Consider the following 18,029-nt stretch of genomic DNA (forward strand, 5'->3'; position numbering starts at 1 on the left):
GCAACACCTCATATTCCAAAAAATGCTGGTGAACGCAGCAGGCCAGGCAGCATCTCTAGGAAGAAGTACAGTCGACGTTTTGGGCTGAGACCCTTCATCAGGACTAACTGAAAGAAGAGATAGTAAGAGATTTGAAAGTGGGAGGGGGAGGGGGAGATCCGAAATGATAGGAGGAGACAGGAGGGGGAGGGATGGGGCTAAGAGCTGGAAAGTTGATTGGCAAAAGGGATATGAGGCTGGAGAAGGAAGAGGATCATGGGACGGGAGGCCTAAGGAGAAAGAAAGGGGGAGGGGGGAAGCCCAGAGGATGGGCAAGGAGTATAATGAGAGGGACAGAGGGAGAAAAAAGAGAGAGAGAGAAAAATTTAACAATAATAAATAAATAACAGATGGGGTATGAAGGGGAGGTGGGGCATTAATGGAAGTTAGAGAAGTCAATGTTCATGCCATCAGGTTGGAGGCTACCCAGACGGAATATAAGGTGTTGTTCTTCCAACCTGAGTGTGGCTTCATCTTTACAGTAGATGAGGCCGTGGATAGACAAATCAGAATGTGTGTGTTGCTTGAAATTCCAGCATCTGCAGATTTCCTGGTGTTTACCTCATATTCTATCTAGGTAGTCTTCAGCCTGAAGGTATGAACATCGATTTCTCCGACTTACAGTAAATTTTCTCCTCCCCCTTCCCTCTTCTTCAATTCCCCACTCTGGCCTCTTACCTTTTCTCCATGCCTACCTATCATCTCCCCCTGGTGCCCTTCCGGTTTCCTTTTCTCCCATGGTCCACTCTCCTATCCTGTCAGCTTCCTTCTTCTCCAGCTCTTTACCTTTTTTACCAATCACCCCCCTGCTTCTTATGTCATCCCTTCCCCACCCAACTGGCTTTGTCTATCACCTTCCAGCTTGTACTCCTTCCCCTCCCACTATTTTCTTATTCTGGCAACTTTCCCCTTCCTTTCCAGTCCTGGCGAAGTGTCTCAGCCCAAAATATCAACTGTTTATTTATTTCCATAGATGTTGCCTGGCCTGCTGAGTTCCACCAGCATTTTGTGTGTCACAGCTGATTCATTATCCCTCTCAACCCCATTCTCCTGCTTTCTTCCCATAACCTTTGATGCCCTTACCAATCAAGAATCTTTAAAACTCTGCTTTAAATATACTAATGACGCAGCCTCCACAGCCATATATAGCAATAAATTCTACAGATTCACCACCCTTTGGTTAAAGAAATTACTCTTTATCTTCCATGAGCCTTCTCGTTAGAAAAATAGAGGGCTATGTAGTAGGGAAATTCTAGGCAGTTTCTAGAGTAGGTTACATGGTTGGTACAACATTGTGAGCCGTAGATTTCTACGTTCCTATCTACGTCCTAAAGGGACTCCTCTCTATTCTGAGGCTGTGCCCTCTGATCGATCCTAGATTCCCCAACTTTCAGTGAGATCCCCCCTCATTCTTCTCAACTCTAGTAAGTACAGGCCTAGAGACATCAAATGCTCCTCATATGTTAAACAGGACTGGATAAAGATTGCAAATTTCCTTCTTGAAGGGCATCTGTATACCAGATAGGATTTTCCAACATTGCCTTTAATTAGTGGGATTTGAACTGTGTTGGCTCAGTGTTGTTATGCCACCACGCCCACACGTGGAATGCCTTCATATAGCCCCAGGTGAAACAACCAGCCCTTTCAATAAAAATAACATCAATTTGACAAAATTTTATTTAATTCTCACCTTAAAGAATGTGATGACGAACTTGGCCTGCTTTTGGATCAAATCAAACAGGAACCACTCCACCAGATAAAAAAAGTGCAGGTTCTGCCCAGGGTCAACAGTTGAATTGTGAATGTACATTATCATTAACGAGTCGCCATCGATGACAAAGAACTCTGACTCAACGAAGTCGCGAAGCAGACTGGTCATGCTGGTTGAAGAAAAACATTAAATAGAGGCTTGTATTTACCGTAGAAGTTTTCAAGAAGCCCAAGCCAATTCTCATCCAATGTAGTACTTCAGAAGAGGAGTCACTGTTATTCATTACGTGCCGTGTTGTATGACGGAGATCATGGTCTATCTATGACCTTGATCTTGGCAGATTTGCTGCTTACCTGATGCTCTGTGCTTGTGCTGCTGCTCAAGTAAGTTTTTCATCGTGCCTGTTCACACACATACTTGTGCAGATGACAATAAACCCGATTTTGACTTTAGTGTGGAAGTCTCTGACTTCCGGTGGTTTAACGGATAAGCACACCCTCTGTATTAGCGAGGATGTGTTGTTGGTATCAACGCAGGTATCTGTACCCTTGCTCATCAGTGCCATATATGAATCACTAGGTAACACTCCGAAGGGAGTTAACTATGTGAGATCCCACACAAGATACTGGGGCACTAAAACTATCTTGGATGAGATAACTTCTTTGCCTGCTAAATATCTCATGCCAGGTCTTCAGAGAGCAACCTTGGACTATATGCTTTCTTCTCTCTCACTCTCAATCTTGCTTTAGTGTCATTATACCTACACTCAGTGGTACCTGCTGTGCCTAATGAAGTGGCCACTGAGTGTATGTTCATGGTATGCTGTTGCTGTGGCCCATCCACTTCAAGTTTCGACATTTTGTGCGATCAGAGATGTTCTTCTGCACACCACTGCTGTTGTTTTTTTTTAATAGCCCTTAACTCGGCAGTGGAGTTATCGGGGCACCGTCTTTTTGACGGTGTTTCTGTAGCAAGCTATTCTTGCTTTTACGAGGCCGAATTGCTAGCTCAACGCTCAAGCCGACTTGGATTTGAACTCGGGAACCTTCACTCCGGAGTCTGGCGCTGATATTATTGCACTACCAAGCAGGACAACACCACTGTTGTAACACATGGTTATTTGAATTACTGTCACCTTCCTGTCAGCTTGAACCAGTCTGGCCATTCTCCTCTGACCTCTCTCATTAACAAAGAATTTTCACCCACAGTGCTGCTGCTCACCGGATGTTTTTGTTTTTCGCACCATTCTCTGTAAACTCTAGACTGTTGTGTGTGAAAATCCCAGGAGATCAGCAGTTTCTAAGATACTCAAGCAATCCCATCCGCAACTAACAATCATTCCATGGTCAAAGTCACTTAGATCACATTTCTTCCCCATTCTGATGTTTGGTCTGAACAACAACTGAACCTCTTGGCCATGTCTGCATGCTTTTATACATTGAGTTGCTACCACATGATCGGCTGATTAGATAATTGCATTAACAAGCAGACGTACCTAACAAAGTAGCCACAGAGTGTATGTTGTTGTTTATTTTGCAGGTGTAGACTGTCGATTCAGCCTCCCTGAAACATCTTTATTTTTCCTTAGTTGTGGCTTCCCCCTCAGAGTTGACACAATCTTTCCCAGATTCCTGCTCATAGCCTCTTTGGAGAGAAGAGCAGAGTTCCCTGATCACCCTTCACTATGTCCGCCAGCTCCAGCTTCTCATATCATTCACTTTCCAATTTGCACAGCCCTCCTCCCATCTTACTACTTTCTCCTTCCCACATGGATTCACCTTTCACCTTGTGCTCCTCCCCCTCCACCCTGATTTCTTATTTCTACTGTCAGGAGAAGGGGCATAGACGAGTTACTGGTGCCTTAAAACCAGTCCTTCTGGGCAGCTAGGGCTTGTTAGCTGTGGTTGGCTGTTCACCTAGGTGAAGCAAAACTCTAATCTCAAACCTTCACTACATTGTAGCTATACCCACTCATGAAGAAGGCTTCAGGAGTAAACCCCGAGGAAAAATCAGGAGCTGGAGTCCCTAAGGCAGTCCTACATTGAGTTCAACACGACTGGCATCTCCTGCGACACTGCCGGTGCCAAACGACATCAGTCCCTGTCGTTCTTCTGGATCCATCAGCTGCTGGAGAAAGGGAGCCTGCAGCATAGGCAACAGCTTGCTCTCCATATTGTACTGACCTGGCTTGCTTATCACATAGACAGCTGGGATATAATATCCATGGTCGACTGCGAGCAATATTACTTTATGTGTTGTGTGTGTGAATTATATGTACTGTGTTGTGTTGGTCTGGTGGAACATTATTTCATTTGCGGTATACGTGTGCACCGTTGAAGGACAATAAACTTGAACTTGGACTTGGTACTGAAGCCTATTCACACTCTAATCTCTCTGCCTTTGGCTTCCTGTATTGCTCCAACAAGGGGCAATTTATGCTTGAGGGACAGTACCTTGTGGACTGTCAAAGTCAAAGTCGAGTAATTTGCCATGCGCACTGGTACAATGAAAAACTTACTGTCTGCAGCATCACAGGGAAATGCAAGTAGCACTCAAAAGATTAAACATTAATTATACATTTACAAAAAAGAATTAGGAAAAAAGTCAATGAACGTGTCTAGGCATACTGTAGTCTTCTGGATACAATTTTTTAAATCTAACAGTTGAGGTAATTGAACACGGAGCATAGAAGAGTTCAGCACAGGAACAGGCCCTTCGGCCTACAATGTTGTGCTGAGCCAAATAAAAATAAAAGGCCAACTAAACTAATCTCTTCTGCCTACAGATTGTTCATATCCTTACATTTTCCTCACATTTATCTGTCTATCTAAATGTCTTTTAAAAGTCTGTAATGTATTTGCCTCTACCATCACCCCAGGCAGCCAGCACTCTGTAAAAAACCTATTCCTCACAACTCCTTTGAAATTACACCCCTCTCACCTTAAATGCATGCCCTCTGGTATTAGACAGTTCAACTCCTGGGAAAAGATACCATCTACTCTATCTATGCCACTCATAATCTTGTAAACCTCTATCAGATCTCCCCTCAGCCTCCACCACTCCAGAGAAAATGACCCAGGTTTGTCCAACCTCTTGTTATAGAACATGTCCTCTAATCAGGCAGCCTCCCAGTAAACCTCTTCTGCACTCTTTCCAAAGCTTCAACATCCTTCCTATAGTGGTGCAACTACATGGAGCTGTAGCAATACTCCAGTTGCAGCCTAACTAAAGCTGTAACAAAACGTCCTGACTTTTGAACTCAGTGGCTCGAGTAATAAAGGGAAGCATGTTATATGCCTTCTTAACCACCCTATCAACCTGTGAAGCATATTTCAGGGAGCTATGACCTTGGTCACTTCCTTTGTTTCAGAACTGGCCATTTCTATTGTATAGTCATCCATTTAAAGATAAAGGTGAGCTTTATTTATCATATGTAAAGTCCTCAACTTCACTACACCCGTCACTGAACTGTTCCCACAACCTGTGGACTCACTTTCAAGGACACTACATCTCATGTTCTCAATATTTGTGTCATGGGGGGGGGGCACTGGTGGTGGACCCAAATGCAAGACACAGACACTGAAGTACTAGGAACTGGACAAGGAGCCTGGACTAGGACCCCGAACCAGAGACTGAACAAGGACCCAGAACCTGGGTCTTGACTCTGGCTTGGAACCTGGATCTAGGGGAGGATAAGACGTGGCTACAGGACGGGACATGAGACTCCTGGACAGGATGAGGGAACTCCAGTCCAGGACAAGGAATCTCCAGCACCAGGCTGGGCGAGGTACTCCTGGGCTGGGTGAGGCACAAGGACAGGACGAGAACACAAAGCCTTGACTTGGTCGAGGGAGAAAGGAATGCAGAACCTTGGTCGAGGGAGACAAGAACGCAGAACACAGAGCCGGGACCCATCCTTGGGAACAGGACTTAGGGCCGGGACTCTACAGAGAGTCAGTTCCCCTCCTAGGGAGCAGGACATAGGGCCGGGACTCGTACACAGAATGCTGAACACGACAAGACGGTTCCCAACACAAGGTAGTGGCAAACGGCCGGATCTACCTAGCGAAGGCAAGGGCATAAAGAGACAGTTTCGAACAACGATAGACAATTTCTTGACACAGCAAGGCTCTGGTCTCGCTCCAGCGGTAGAACTTGACAGCGAAACAGACAAGGCTTCAGAAGAAAGGGAAGAGAAGGGAACAGTCCAGCCTCAGGGTAATGGCAAAGATGGCCTGGCTTACCCAATGAAGGCAAGGACAGGAAGGGACAGATCCAATCGCAGGGTAACGGCAAAGACGGCCTGACTTACCCCACGGAGATGAGGACGGGATACTGATGAGACGAACCAGTGCCCACACTCGAACCTAGGGCCACTGATATTCCCAGGCCCAAGACGAGCATCAGGTGCCTATGATTAAGCCCAACTGAAACAAGGGACAGCCGGAAGACCTGGAGTCCACAGACTGGACCGTGAACTGGAACATGGACTTCACGGACCGGACCATGACAATTTGTTACTTATTTATCCATATTATTGCTTCTTCTTTTTCATTTGCACAGATTGTTGTCCTCTATACTCTGAATGAATGCTAGTTGGGTGGTCTTTCTTTGTCTCTGTTATAGATTCTATAGATTTGTTGCATATGCCCACAAGAATCTCAGGGTTGTATATGGTAAAATAATGTACTTTGATAATAAAATTTACTTTGAACTTTGGAACTGGAGAACCCGGAGGAAACCCATGCAGCATACAAACTCATTACAGATACCGGTGGGTGAAGTTTTGCACTAACCACTACTCTACTGTGCCACCCCATTCGAAAGGTTTTCAATTTCAATTTTACTTGATCTGCTGGGCATTCCCAATGCTCTCGTTTTGCTTTTAGCTCTCGGGAACATCTCTGCCCTGCATTTCACAGCTTTTACATTCCTTTGTTTAATTCCTCACTCACATCTTCCCTTGCAAATCATGAAGTAGCCACCAATGTTTTTCTTAATTCTATCATTCAGTATTCTTTTAAGAAGGCCCACCAAGCCACCGAATACTCGAACAAGCTTCCACAAATAAACTGCTACAAGTATTCTGACTGGTTACATCATGGTCTGGTAAGTCAAGATGAATGCGCAGGAACATAAGGAATGAAGTAGACTCTGCCCAGTACATCATGGTCACATTCCTCCCCGCCATTAGTAGGATCTACATGCATTGAGCATCAAGCCAGCGACTCGGCCTCGTAAAAAAAAAGCAGACAAATGCTAAAGAAATGGCAAGGTTGTCACCCGATGCAGCACAAGTCACGGAGAGGAACAGCAACATCCAACATCAAAGATCCCCGCCATCCGGGTCATCACACCCTCTCACAGCCAACATCAGGCAGAAGGTACAGAAGCCTGAACCCCGACACCACCAGGTTTAGGTACAGCTTCTTCCCTTTAATCATTTGGTTCTTAAACCAACCCGAGCACCATTAATCACTGTTGTAATGTGAGCATTATTAAAAGTAAGTTAATACTAATTGGGATAATGGGGGGGTTTACTTCCGTTCCTTTTTTTTTACTTCCGGTGGGCTTTGTATATAGTGTGCCTGCCATGCCGTACCGGATTGTGAAAACCTCTGTATATACATAACAGTTTTGAAGTTCGAGATAAAGTTGCTTCTTGGGCATGAAGTTGTCGAGTGTGCCTTTTTCAAAGTAGAAGTTACCACATGTTTTTGGCGACGAGGTGAACTGGTCTTGTGGACGTGTCGGCATGTTTCGAGCGGGAGCAGCAGCAGATTGCCCAAGGCATGGAGATGGTTGCTAATAATGTCAAGGATATTCAGAAAGGACATGGGGGGTTGCAGTCATCGGCAGTGCACCAAGTCAGGAGGGAGACTGGTAAACAGGCAAAGCGGGTGGACTGTTTCCGGTGTGGAGGGATGCACTATGCAAATGATTGTAAATTCAAAGACACTGTCTTCCATGCTTGTAGCAAAAAGGGACATTTAGCTAAAAAGTACAGAAGTTCAAAGGGTAAGATTAAGCCTGGGCAGGGGAAAGCTCAACAGGCTCAGGCAGCCACACACCATCTAGAAGAAGCAGATGAAGAGGCAGCATGTGCCTACAGCATGTTTGCAGTGGAAACAGATGAGGAACCACCTGAACCATATTATGCCACAGTCACTGTCAGGGAAAAGGACATTAAGTTTGAGATTGATTCAGGGGCTTCTGCATCAGTCATTAGTGAGGAGACTTACAGGAGGACATGAGGGTCCAACCTGCCTCCCATTAGATCGTCAAAGCTCACACTTGGGACCTATACGGAGCAGCCCATACCTCATTTAGGAGTGTTACATGTGGATATCTCAGCCGGGGGTCAGAATGCTGAAGCCAGGCTGGTGATAGCTAAGGGTGGGGGACCCAGTCTTTTGGGTCACGATTGGCTTCGCAAAATCTGGCTAAACTGGCATGAAGTTAAGTATGCACACACAACGGAGGACATTCTGCAGCGGTACAGTGACGTTTTCAGGGACGAGCTAGGAACACTGAAGGGTGTGACAGTGAAACTCCATGTCGACCCTGAGGCTACACCATGTTTTTTTAAGCCCAGGTCAGTGCCCTATGCCATGAAAGGCAAAGTCGAGGAAGAGCTGGACTGTTTACAGAGGCTGGGCATTATTGAGCCCGTCCAGTTTTCAAGGTGAGCAGCTCCCATTGATCCAGTTTTGAAGGCAAAAGTGGAGAGAAAGCAGGAAAATCAGGAGGGACATGATCAACGTGCATGAGAGAGACAGTTAAAACCGGATGACAATGTCTATGTGAGAAACAATCAGCAGTGGCTGTCTGGGGTTATTCTTAAGCAGAGTGGTCCTGTCCCCTATGGTGTTAAGCTGACTGATGGGTGTGGTTTCCGCAGACATCAGGACCATGTGCACCTGCGTCATGATACCGGCTCAGAGGCAGACAGTTCCATGGAGTTTCCATTTGTGAGACAGACTACGGTGGAAGCATGTCCACCAGTGACTTTGCCAGAGGGAGAGACGCTGGCAGAGGGGTCGGGGTCCCCTGAGGAGGATGGACATTCTCACGCAGACACACAGACCCCTCTCATGCCCCCACCAGATCCACCCAAAACACCCTCACCAGTGGTGCCTGCTGGGTCACCAGGGGTAGTGCGCAGATCACAGTGCGCTCGTAAACCTCCTGACAGACTGAATCTTTGACAGGACAGTTCTTTTTTGTTGTTGTTAGATTGAATGTTGAATCTGTCATGTTTTCCAGATGTTTTGTACTGATAAGCTGTTGCTGAGATATTAGTATAAGTTTTCAGGGGTATGCAAGTTAATAACACCACTGTTTTTATTTCCTAGTTTTTTACATTTGGGGATGTTGGATTTTAAAGGGGAAGAAGTGTTGTAATGTGAGCATTATTAAAAGTAAGTTAATACTAATTAGGATAATGGGGGGGGGGGGGGGGTTTACTTCCGGTGGGCTTTGTATATAGTGTGCCTGCCATGCCGTACGGGTTGTGAAAGCCTCTGTGTATACATAACGGTTTTGAAGTTTGAGATAAAGTTGTTTCTTGGGCATGAAATTGCCAAGTGTGCCTTTTTCAAAGTAGAAGTTACTACAATCACTACTTCAGTTTATCAACACTATAATTTCTTTCATCACTTTGCACAAGAATTGACTTTGTGTTTTTCTTTGTTTATTTGTGCTCTTTCTTGTAAAAACTGTGTAAATTTATGTTTTTCTTGTGAAGTTGCTGCAAGTACTCACTGCACCTGTGCTTAAAGTGGACGTGTGCATGAGAATAAACTTGATTTTTGACTTTTACTCACAGCATGTCACCATGGCATCCTTAGCCTCGTAATCAGAGATGATACCTTTGTCCTCTGTACCCACTCCTATCCTGTCGGTGCTTAAAACTAACTCATTGGCTTCTATTCCGATGAGGGGCCTTCAGACTGAAGTACAGCTGATTCTGGTTAACCGGGCCATCGGCTAATTGGGGAAGCTGTTTATCTGGGACAACTCTTAAAGAACAAAAACTAATCAAGAAATTAGCCGCGATTCTCTTCACTTATTTGGTGCACTATGCTGCTTAATTGGGGCAGGCAACTTTTGTTGAACAGTTTCTAACTAGTGTCAGGTATGTGCCGTTGTGTGGCCGTTGGACTCTACACCGTGCTTAGAATGAACAGTTTTTACAAACGTTTGTATATAGTGTCTGTTGTGTATGCTCGTGTTATGTTATTCATTTGGTCTGACAGACCCCAAGTTAAAAAGCAGTAATTTTTGACACTACCTCATGCAGGAAGGAAATGGAGGCAGTTCATTACCTGCACTAGGTGCCCACATTGATTTTGCTCATTTATACACAATCAAAAGAGAATCACTATATGAATTCTCTGTCGATAACTCTTAGGAACAAATACACAGTTTTAGAGTATTGTAGTAATATTGGTAGTATTCTAATTTATTCTGAATTTCATTTAAATACATAATTTGTTACTCTGTTAACGTAGCTTGTCCTTTTTAAACTATTTCCATGAAACTTCAGCTAATTTGGTCAGCTACTTAATTGGGCCAAAATGTACTGGTGCTGATGTGTCCAAATTAACTGGAATCCTCTGCATTAACTGTTTCTTCTTCCGATGTTGCCTGGCCTGCTTAGTGTTTTTAACAATAGACAACTTTGGTCTGTGGAAGTCTGTGGATCAATACTTACCGTAATCTTGAAAATAAACTAGCCATATACGATGACAACCACTTCAAAATCTTGCTAATATTCTTCCCTTCTGAAAAACAGAGTTTAGCTGTTATCAATTAAAAATACTGTAAATGTCAGCCGTAGCTTGCCCTGGTTCATGTAGACATGTGGACACTTTGGCCAAGGAATCTCATCAGCAACTAAGAATGCTAATTTATTTAGAGATACGGCATGGAATGGGCCCCTCCAGCCTAACGAACCACACTGCAGGGCAACCCACCTAATCACAGGACAATTTACTGTGACCAATTAACCTACATGGCTGTACATCTTTGGACTGTGGGAGGAAACTGGAGTGCCTGGAATAAACATACACGGTCATGGGGAGAGCGTACAAACTTTCTTACAGATACCAGAATTGAACTCTGGGCCCTATAATAGTGTCGCACTAACCACTACATACTCTATTTGACATGTCCAAGTTGTCCATCACCGATTTTTACAGATGCACCGTAGAAAGCATCCTTTCCAGATGCGTCTTAGATTGGTATGGCATCTGCCCTGCTCAAGACCACAAAAAACCACGGAGAGTTATGGACAGAGCTCAGTCCATCAGGAAAGCCAACCTGTACTCCATGGACTCTGTGTCTACACTTCCTTCTGCCTTGGAAAAACAGTCATCATAATCAAAGGCCCTCCCACCCTTTTCATTCTTTCTTCTATCCCCTTGTCATCAGGCATCATCATCCCTACGTGCCATGTCATATGACATCATCATTATGGGTCGTGTTATATGACATCATCATCATGTGCTGTGTCGCAAGACATGAGTGATCACGGTCTCATGACTATGATTCTTCTTGGCAAATCTTTCTACTGAAGTGGTTTGCATTGCTTTCTTCTGGGCAGTGTCTTTAGGAGGGGTGGGAGGGGTGGGTGGGTTTGGTGCTACACCTTGCCAAGGGTGACCTGCAGGCTGGCAAAGGGAAGGAGTGCCTTACACCTCCTTTGTAGAGATGTATCTCCGCCCCACCACCCTAACCTCCCTCCCTCCCCCTCTCTCTCCCCCTCTCTCCCTCAATGAGAAGAGGGCAAGTCCTGGGTGGTGAGGTCCTTAACAATGAATGCCATCTTTTTGAGGCATCGCCTTTTGACAATGTTCTTGATGCCGGGGAGGTTATAGAGTATCTCATCCCATCCTCTTTCTTCTCCACCCTGTCTACCTCTCTCCCACCACTTTATTGGTCTCTCGGGGCAACACTCCCGTGATGTTCAGGCATCCCAAATGCCTGATTCTTCGCCCTGCCAAGCCAGATGTAGAAGAAAATACAGTATGTTTGGGGGAAAGGAGATCTTGAAATCTGTCATTAAGGACCCCCATCACCCAGGACATGCCCTCTTCTCATTGCTACCATCAGGGAAAAGGTCCAGGAGCCTGAAGACACACACTCAAAGAATCAGAAACAGCTTCTTCCCCTCTGCTATCCAATTTTTGAACAATCCATGAACCTAACAACACTACCTCATGACTTTGCTCTCTTTTTGCACTTCATATTTGTTACATATTTCTTATTGTAACTTATAGTAAATTTACATCTTGCACAGTTCTGCTGCTGCAACGCAACACATTTCACAACATATGTCAGTGATAGCAAACGTGATTCTGATTGTGATTCTAATTCTGTTTCTGAAATGTTCACCAACCCTCAGCTGTTTGTCCCACCTCAGTCTCCCCTCCCTCCAACCAACTCTCCTCAAAACAACCATTAAGCTCATCTCTTTGCAGTTATTGAGGTTTGACTCTGATGCTTACCGTTGGCCCCTTTCTTGTTGGTCTTTGATCTCACCGCTAGATCCCTGGAGTCACCTTCCTCTTCAGACTCATCTGATTCTGAGGAGCTGAAGAAAATCTCAGGCAGCTGAATCTCTGCATCATCTGTGTTCTCACCATGGCTCAGCTGGGTTTCCTCATCAAATTCATCCTCACTTTCTTCGTCCAGACTCATTGTGCTGTCCCTGGCTAGGCTGTATTCCCCTTCCTCTTTCAGATATACTTCATCTTCCTTGTCCAGATCTTCTTCTTCCGGACTGTCTCGATCATCTCTGTGTTGTCCTTTGAGCATAGAGGGTCTTGTCGCCTTGCCTTTGGATGACCTTGAACCAAGGATGTCCTGGCTCACAGGGGCTTCTGCCATGGCTTGGTCCTTCTTCAATCCAAAGGACACTTGTTTGACTGGGCTCAGAAGCTGTTCTAGTCCTCCTGACTGCACCACCTCGCCAAATGGAAAGTCACCCAAGTCTCTGCTTCACTTTGGTCGTCAACTACACTGTAACGCGGAGGGATCCACTCTGAGCAGTACAGTGCACTGAGATATTAACCACTGATACTCAGTAAGTGAAACTATATGACTGGGTTCAACTAAGTTTCATTTCTGCTGAAAATGAAAGTAAGCTGACTCAGTGACATCAAAGAACAACAACCCTGATGTATAATCACTCGGGGCAAGCTCCGTGCAGGTTTGCACACAGAACCTCTTCTGAGCATTGATAATGACATCTGCTTCAGGAGCAGGGTCAGGGGACTCAGTACCAAAGATGAGGAGTCAGGGTAAGAAAGTAGTGGGAGGGTAGGAGAAACACAAGGTGATAGGTGAAACCAGGAGAAGAGGGGGTGAAATAAAGAGCTGGGAAGTTGATTGGTGAAAGAGATACAGGGCTGGAGAAGAGATAATCTGATAGGAAAGCCACGGAAGAAAGAAAAGTAGGAAGAGTATCAGAGGGAGGTGATCGGCAGGTAAGGAGATAAGGTGAAAGAGGGAAATGAGGAATGCTGAAGGTGGGGGTGGGGGTTACCTCATAAGTTAACCCTTTTCATTCCTGGGATCATTCTCATGAAGCTCTGCTGGTCCTTCTCCAATGCTAACATGTCCTTTCTTAGATTGCTGGCAAGCAGAGTGCTGTGCTTGGATGAGGAACAAGACTAAGAGTTCAATTCTCTTCAGTGTGAGGCAAAAAGAGCTGGCATTGTTGATTAAAGAGCCTTTTGATGACGGGGGGGTAGAATCAATTAGATGATAGGCAGGAGTTACACCCCTCCTCAGTTACACCAACCACCTTCTTGTTCCTCTCCTTTCTTTGTCAGCCATCTTGCCCTTCTGCCGTCAGCTTTAATGCAAGACATTGTCGGCTTCTTTCCTTCACCGATACTGCTGATGCCCCCATCCCCCAAGTTCGTTCAAAGCAAATTTATTATCAAAGTGCATATATGTCACCAGATATAAAATTAGTTGGATGAGTATCTCCTCCAACAATTAAATGATCTTTGTTTTTTTCTCCCTGATGAATCCTGATGAAGGGTTTTAGCCTGAAATATCGACTGTTTAATAGATACTGCCTGACCTGCTGAGTTCCTTTAGCATTTTAGTGTGTGCTGCTTCTGTTCGGATTGTGTCTGCTTGTAAAAATTGTCTATAATGTACTTCCAGTTTATGTTTTTCTTGTGAATCCTGATGTTATGTGTCTGCGATACAAGAAAGGTTTTCATTGCACTTGCCTTGCTAGGGGACAAGGTAGAGGCTGGTTTATTTCATTTTATTTACTTACTTATTTTATTTAGCAGTACAGCATGGACAAGACCCTTCAGGCCCTTCAAACCACACAGGACAATTTATAATGACCAACTAACATTACATCTTTGGTCTGTGGGAAGAAACTGGAGCACCCGGAAAAAACCTACTTGTGGGCCGGGCTTGAACTCTGAACTCTGACACCCCATGCTGTAATAGAGTCACGCTACGGAGCCACAGGGGCTTTTCAAGGTCCCCTAGAAAAGCACATGGATGATAGAAAAATGGAGGGGGAAGGGTTAGATTGACCTCAGAATAGTTTGAAAGGTGGACTGAAGAGACTGTGCTGTGTTGTGCTGCGTTCAATGTGAATCCATTGTGCATCTGGCAATAAACTTGATTTTGACTTTGGTCCAGAGCTGTAAGCTCAGTCTGCTCCATCATGGGCCCTGGCCTCCGTAGTATCCGAGAAACCTTCAAAGAACGGTGCCTCAAGAAGGTGGCATCCATCATTAAGGACCCCTATCACCCAGGACACGCTCTCTTCTCGTTGTTACCATCAGCAAGAAGGTACAGAAGCCTGAAGGCACACACTCAGTGATTCAGGAAAAGCTCCTTCCCCTCTGCCATCCGATTTCTGAACGGACATCTAACCCACAAACACTACCTCAATACTTTTATTTTATTTCTACTTTTGCACTACTTATTTAATGTACATATTTACTGTAATTCACAGACTTTTTCTGTATAAACAATGTTTTACATTGTACTGCTGCTGCTAAGTTAACAAATTTCACGACATATGCCAGTGATATTAAACCTGATTCTGATCTTTACTTTGTCAAAGACACACTGACAACCTTTATTTAATCCCAGACTTTCCAAGTCCAGATTAATTCTGTCCCTCAGTCCTGATCAGTAATTTCACCAACGATATGAAAATCAGCGTTGTTTTTGCTGGAAAAAGAAGTCATGAGGTTACAGCATGATATTGGTCTGTTGGCAAGGAGAACATAATTCCTGTCAGTTTATTATTGTTAAACACACAGAGATACACTGGGAGTGCCATTCAGGCTGATTATTCCAGATATGAGTACGTTCAGGAAGTAACACGTCAAGAGACTGCTGAATAAGCTGCAACAATTACAGGGAAATTGCAGAGCCGCGCCGATTCTCATTGCTACTATCGAAGATGTGGTACAGGAGCCCAAAGACACACACTCAACGATTCAGGAACAGCTTCTTCCCTTCCTCCATCAGATTTCTGAATGGACAATGAAAGCACATGTGCTACCTCACTAATTTTTCCCCCTTTTTGCACGAGTTACTTAATTTATTTTTTACACTTATTATAATTTATAGCTTTTATTTCTGTGTACGGCTGCCGCAAAGTTAACAAATTTCATGATGTGCCAGCGACATTAAACCTGATTCTGATTCTGATAAATAAAATGCAAGGACCGTGGTGAGTTATACTGGGACCCGCACCCAGATCATAGCCCTCCTTACTCCTCCCATCCATGTACCTATCCAAACTCCTCTTCAATCTTGCCATTGAACCCCCATCCACCACTTCCTCTGGTAGCTCGATCCACATTCCCACCACCCTCTCAGTGACGACTTTCCCCCTCGGAATCTCTTCTATATTTCACCTTTCATGCTTTACCTATATGACCTCAATTTCTAGTCTCTCCAAAACTCAGGAGCCAAAGCCTGCATGCAGTCTATTTACCCTATCTATACCGCTCATAATATCCAACCTCCCCTCATTATCCCCTGCTCCTAAAATCCTAACCTATTCAACCTTTCCCTATAACTCAGGTCCTCAAAATTCCCGGCAACATCATTGTAAATTTTCTCTGCATTCTTTCAAGTTTATGGATATTTTTTCTCTAGCCAGGCGTAGACGTAGATGGGTTTATCATAGATGTGTGCTTATTGGTCGGCATGACCAGAGTGTGCCGAAAAGCCTGTATTACTTTGCTCTCTGTCCCCAGTTCTCCCTCTGGCATTCCCGTGCCTGATCTGGTGTCATAACAAAGTGTTGCCCACATCGCCATCTAGCGGTCATACTCCAAACACCATCCCCTGGTCCTGGAAAAGGTGTTCCTCAGTGTCAGAATGATTCCCTGACACTTGTTCTTCGACCTGCATTTTCCATTTTTATATTCCATCCAGAGGAGTTTCTCCAGTATTCGCAGTTTCTTTCCAAATCCAAAGGTTTGTGCCTTATACAAATCATTATAATAACAGAAAAATTACTTGATCCATTTCCTCTGGGCAAGAAAATCAGTTTATATTCCAAGTTCAGAGTAAGTTTGTCATCAGTGTACATATATGTCATTATATACAACCCTAAGAGTTGTTTTCTTGCAGGCAAATACAGTAACTCCAAGGAACACAATGGAAGTCTGCACCCAACTGGATGGACCAACAACCAATGTGTATAAGACAACAAACTGTAAGTAACAAACAAAAATCAATAAGCACTAAATATCGAGAAATTGGGATGAAGAGCTCTGGAAAGTGAGTCCATAGTTTGTGAGTAATGGGACAAGTGAAGTTGAGAGAAGTTATCCCCTCTGGTTCTAGAGCCTGATGGTTGAGGAGTAATAACTGTTCCTGATCCTGGTGGTGTGGGTCCTGAGGCCCCTGTACCACCTTCCTGGTGGCAGCAGCAAGAAGAGAGTGTGGTATGGATGGTGGAGATCCCTGATGATGGATGCTGCTTTCCTGCAACACCGCTCAATGGTGGGGAGGGCTTTATCCACGATGGATTGGGTCATATCCACTACTTTTGTAAGATTTTCCATTCAGGGGTGGCAATGTTTCCATACCAGGCCAAGACGTAACCAGTCAATATACTCTCCACCACATTAGGATCATCTAGTTCCTGTCTTCTTTCTCCCAAAGCAGGACAAATCTGATTGTCACTGACTCATAGCCTTCTCAATCATTCACAATAAGACAAGAGATTTTATAAGATAATATTATTTGTACACGTTGAGCGAAACAAACATCGAAATGTGTTGTTTGGTCAGATCAAATCCACGAGGATCGTGCTGGGCAGCTGCAATGTCGCCATGCTTCTGACGCCAACACAGCATGTCGACAACTTACTCATCCTAATAGCACGTCTTTGGAATATGGGAGGAAACCAGAGCACCCAGAGGAAACCCATGCAGTCAAGGAGAGAACATACAAACTCCTTGCTAACGAATCCTTTTTAGTCATCAGATTCAGATTGATTTATCACGGGTCCATCAAAACATACAGTGAAACGAGTCTTTTGCATTAGCAACCAACACAACCTAAGGACATGCTGGAGGCAGACAGTAAGTATCATCACACATTTTCGCACCCAACACACACCCACACACACACACACACACCCCTCCAACCCCAGGACAGGCTGCCTCCAGAGTCCTTGTCCCTGGACTCTTAGACTTGCAGTTATTGAACCAGGACTCACAGTTGCAGGGCTGCAGATACTGGGCCCCAACTCCTGCACTTGCCATCTTTGATCCTTGACCTTCAAGCCTCAACATATTGATCCAATTGCATCTCAGTGAGTATATTTCATTGGGACTTTCAGGAGACTAGGTATGTCACCAAAGCAAATTTCTACAGATGTACCGTGGAAAGCATTCTGACTGGTAGCATCACGGCCTGGTATAGAGGGGCTGATGAACAGGATTGGAACAAGCTGTAGGAAGTTGTGAACTCCACCATGGGTCTAACTCTCCCCATCGAGAGCAGTTACTACCCCACCACCATCAAGCTCCTGAACGACACTCATCCCAATGAGATGTTCCCACAACCAATGATCTCACTTCAAGGACTCTTTATCTCATTACCTCATGTTCTCATTATTTATTGCTATTTATTTGTATTTGCATTTGCATAGTGTGTTGTCTTGATCTTTCATTGATCCTATTATGGCTACTATCTATAGATTTGCTGAGTATGCCTGCAGGAAAAAAAGCATCTCAGTGTTGTTTTTGGTGATATATGT

General features: G+C 44.5%; 1 protein-coding gene across 3 annotated transcripts in view; it reads right to left on the minus strand.

The window, feature by feature from the left end:
- LOC140197548 (probable ATP-dependent RNA helicase DDX60) overlaps window positions 1-12,815 on the minus strand; it is a 171,740-nt gene extending 158,925 nt beyond the window's left edge. For all 3 annotated transcript variants that reach the window (XM_072257624.1, XM_072257623.1, XM_072257622.1), the window contains exons 1-3: window positions 12,262-12,815; window positions 10,467-10,536; window positions 1,730-1,919 (exon numbers count right to left, since the gene is read on the minus strand). In XM_072257624.1, the coding sequence (XP_072113725.1) occupies window positions 1,730-1,919; window positions 10,467-10,536; window positions 12,262-12,643 (642 nt within the window). In that variant the 5' untranslated portion in view covers window positions 12,644-12,815. The remainder of the gene's footprint in view (window positions 1-1,729; window positions 1,920-10,466; window positions 10,537-12,261) is intronic.
- Between the last annotated feature and the right edge of the window lie 5,214 nt (window positions 12,816-18,029).

Source organism: Mobula birostris, chromosome 5, assembly GCF_030028105.1.
Source record: "Mobula birostris isolate sMobBir1 chromosome 5, sMobBir1.hap1, whole genome shotgun sequence".
Classification (NCBI taxonomy): Eukaryota; Metazoa; Chordata; class Chondrichthyes; order Myliobatiformes; family Myliobatidae; genus Mobula; species Mobula birostris.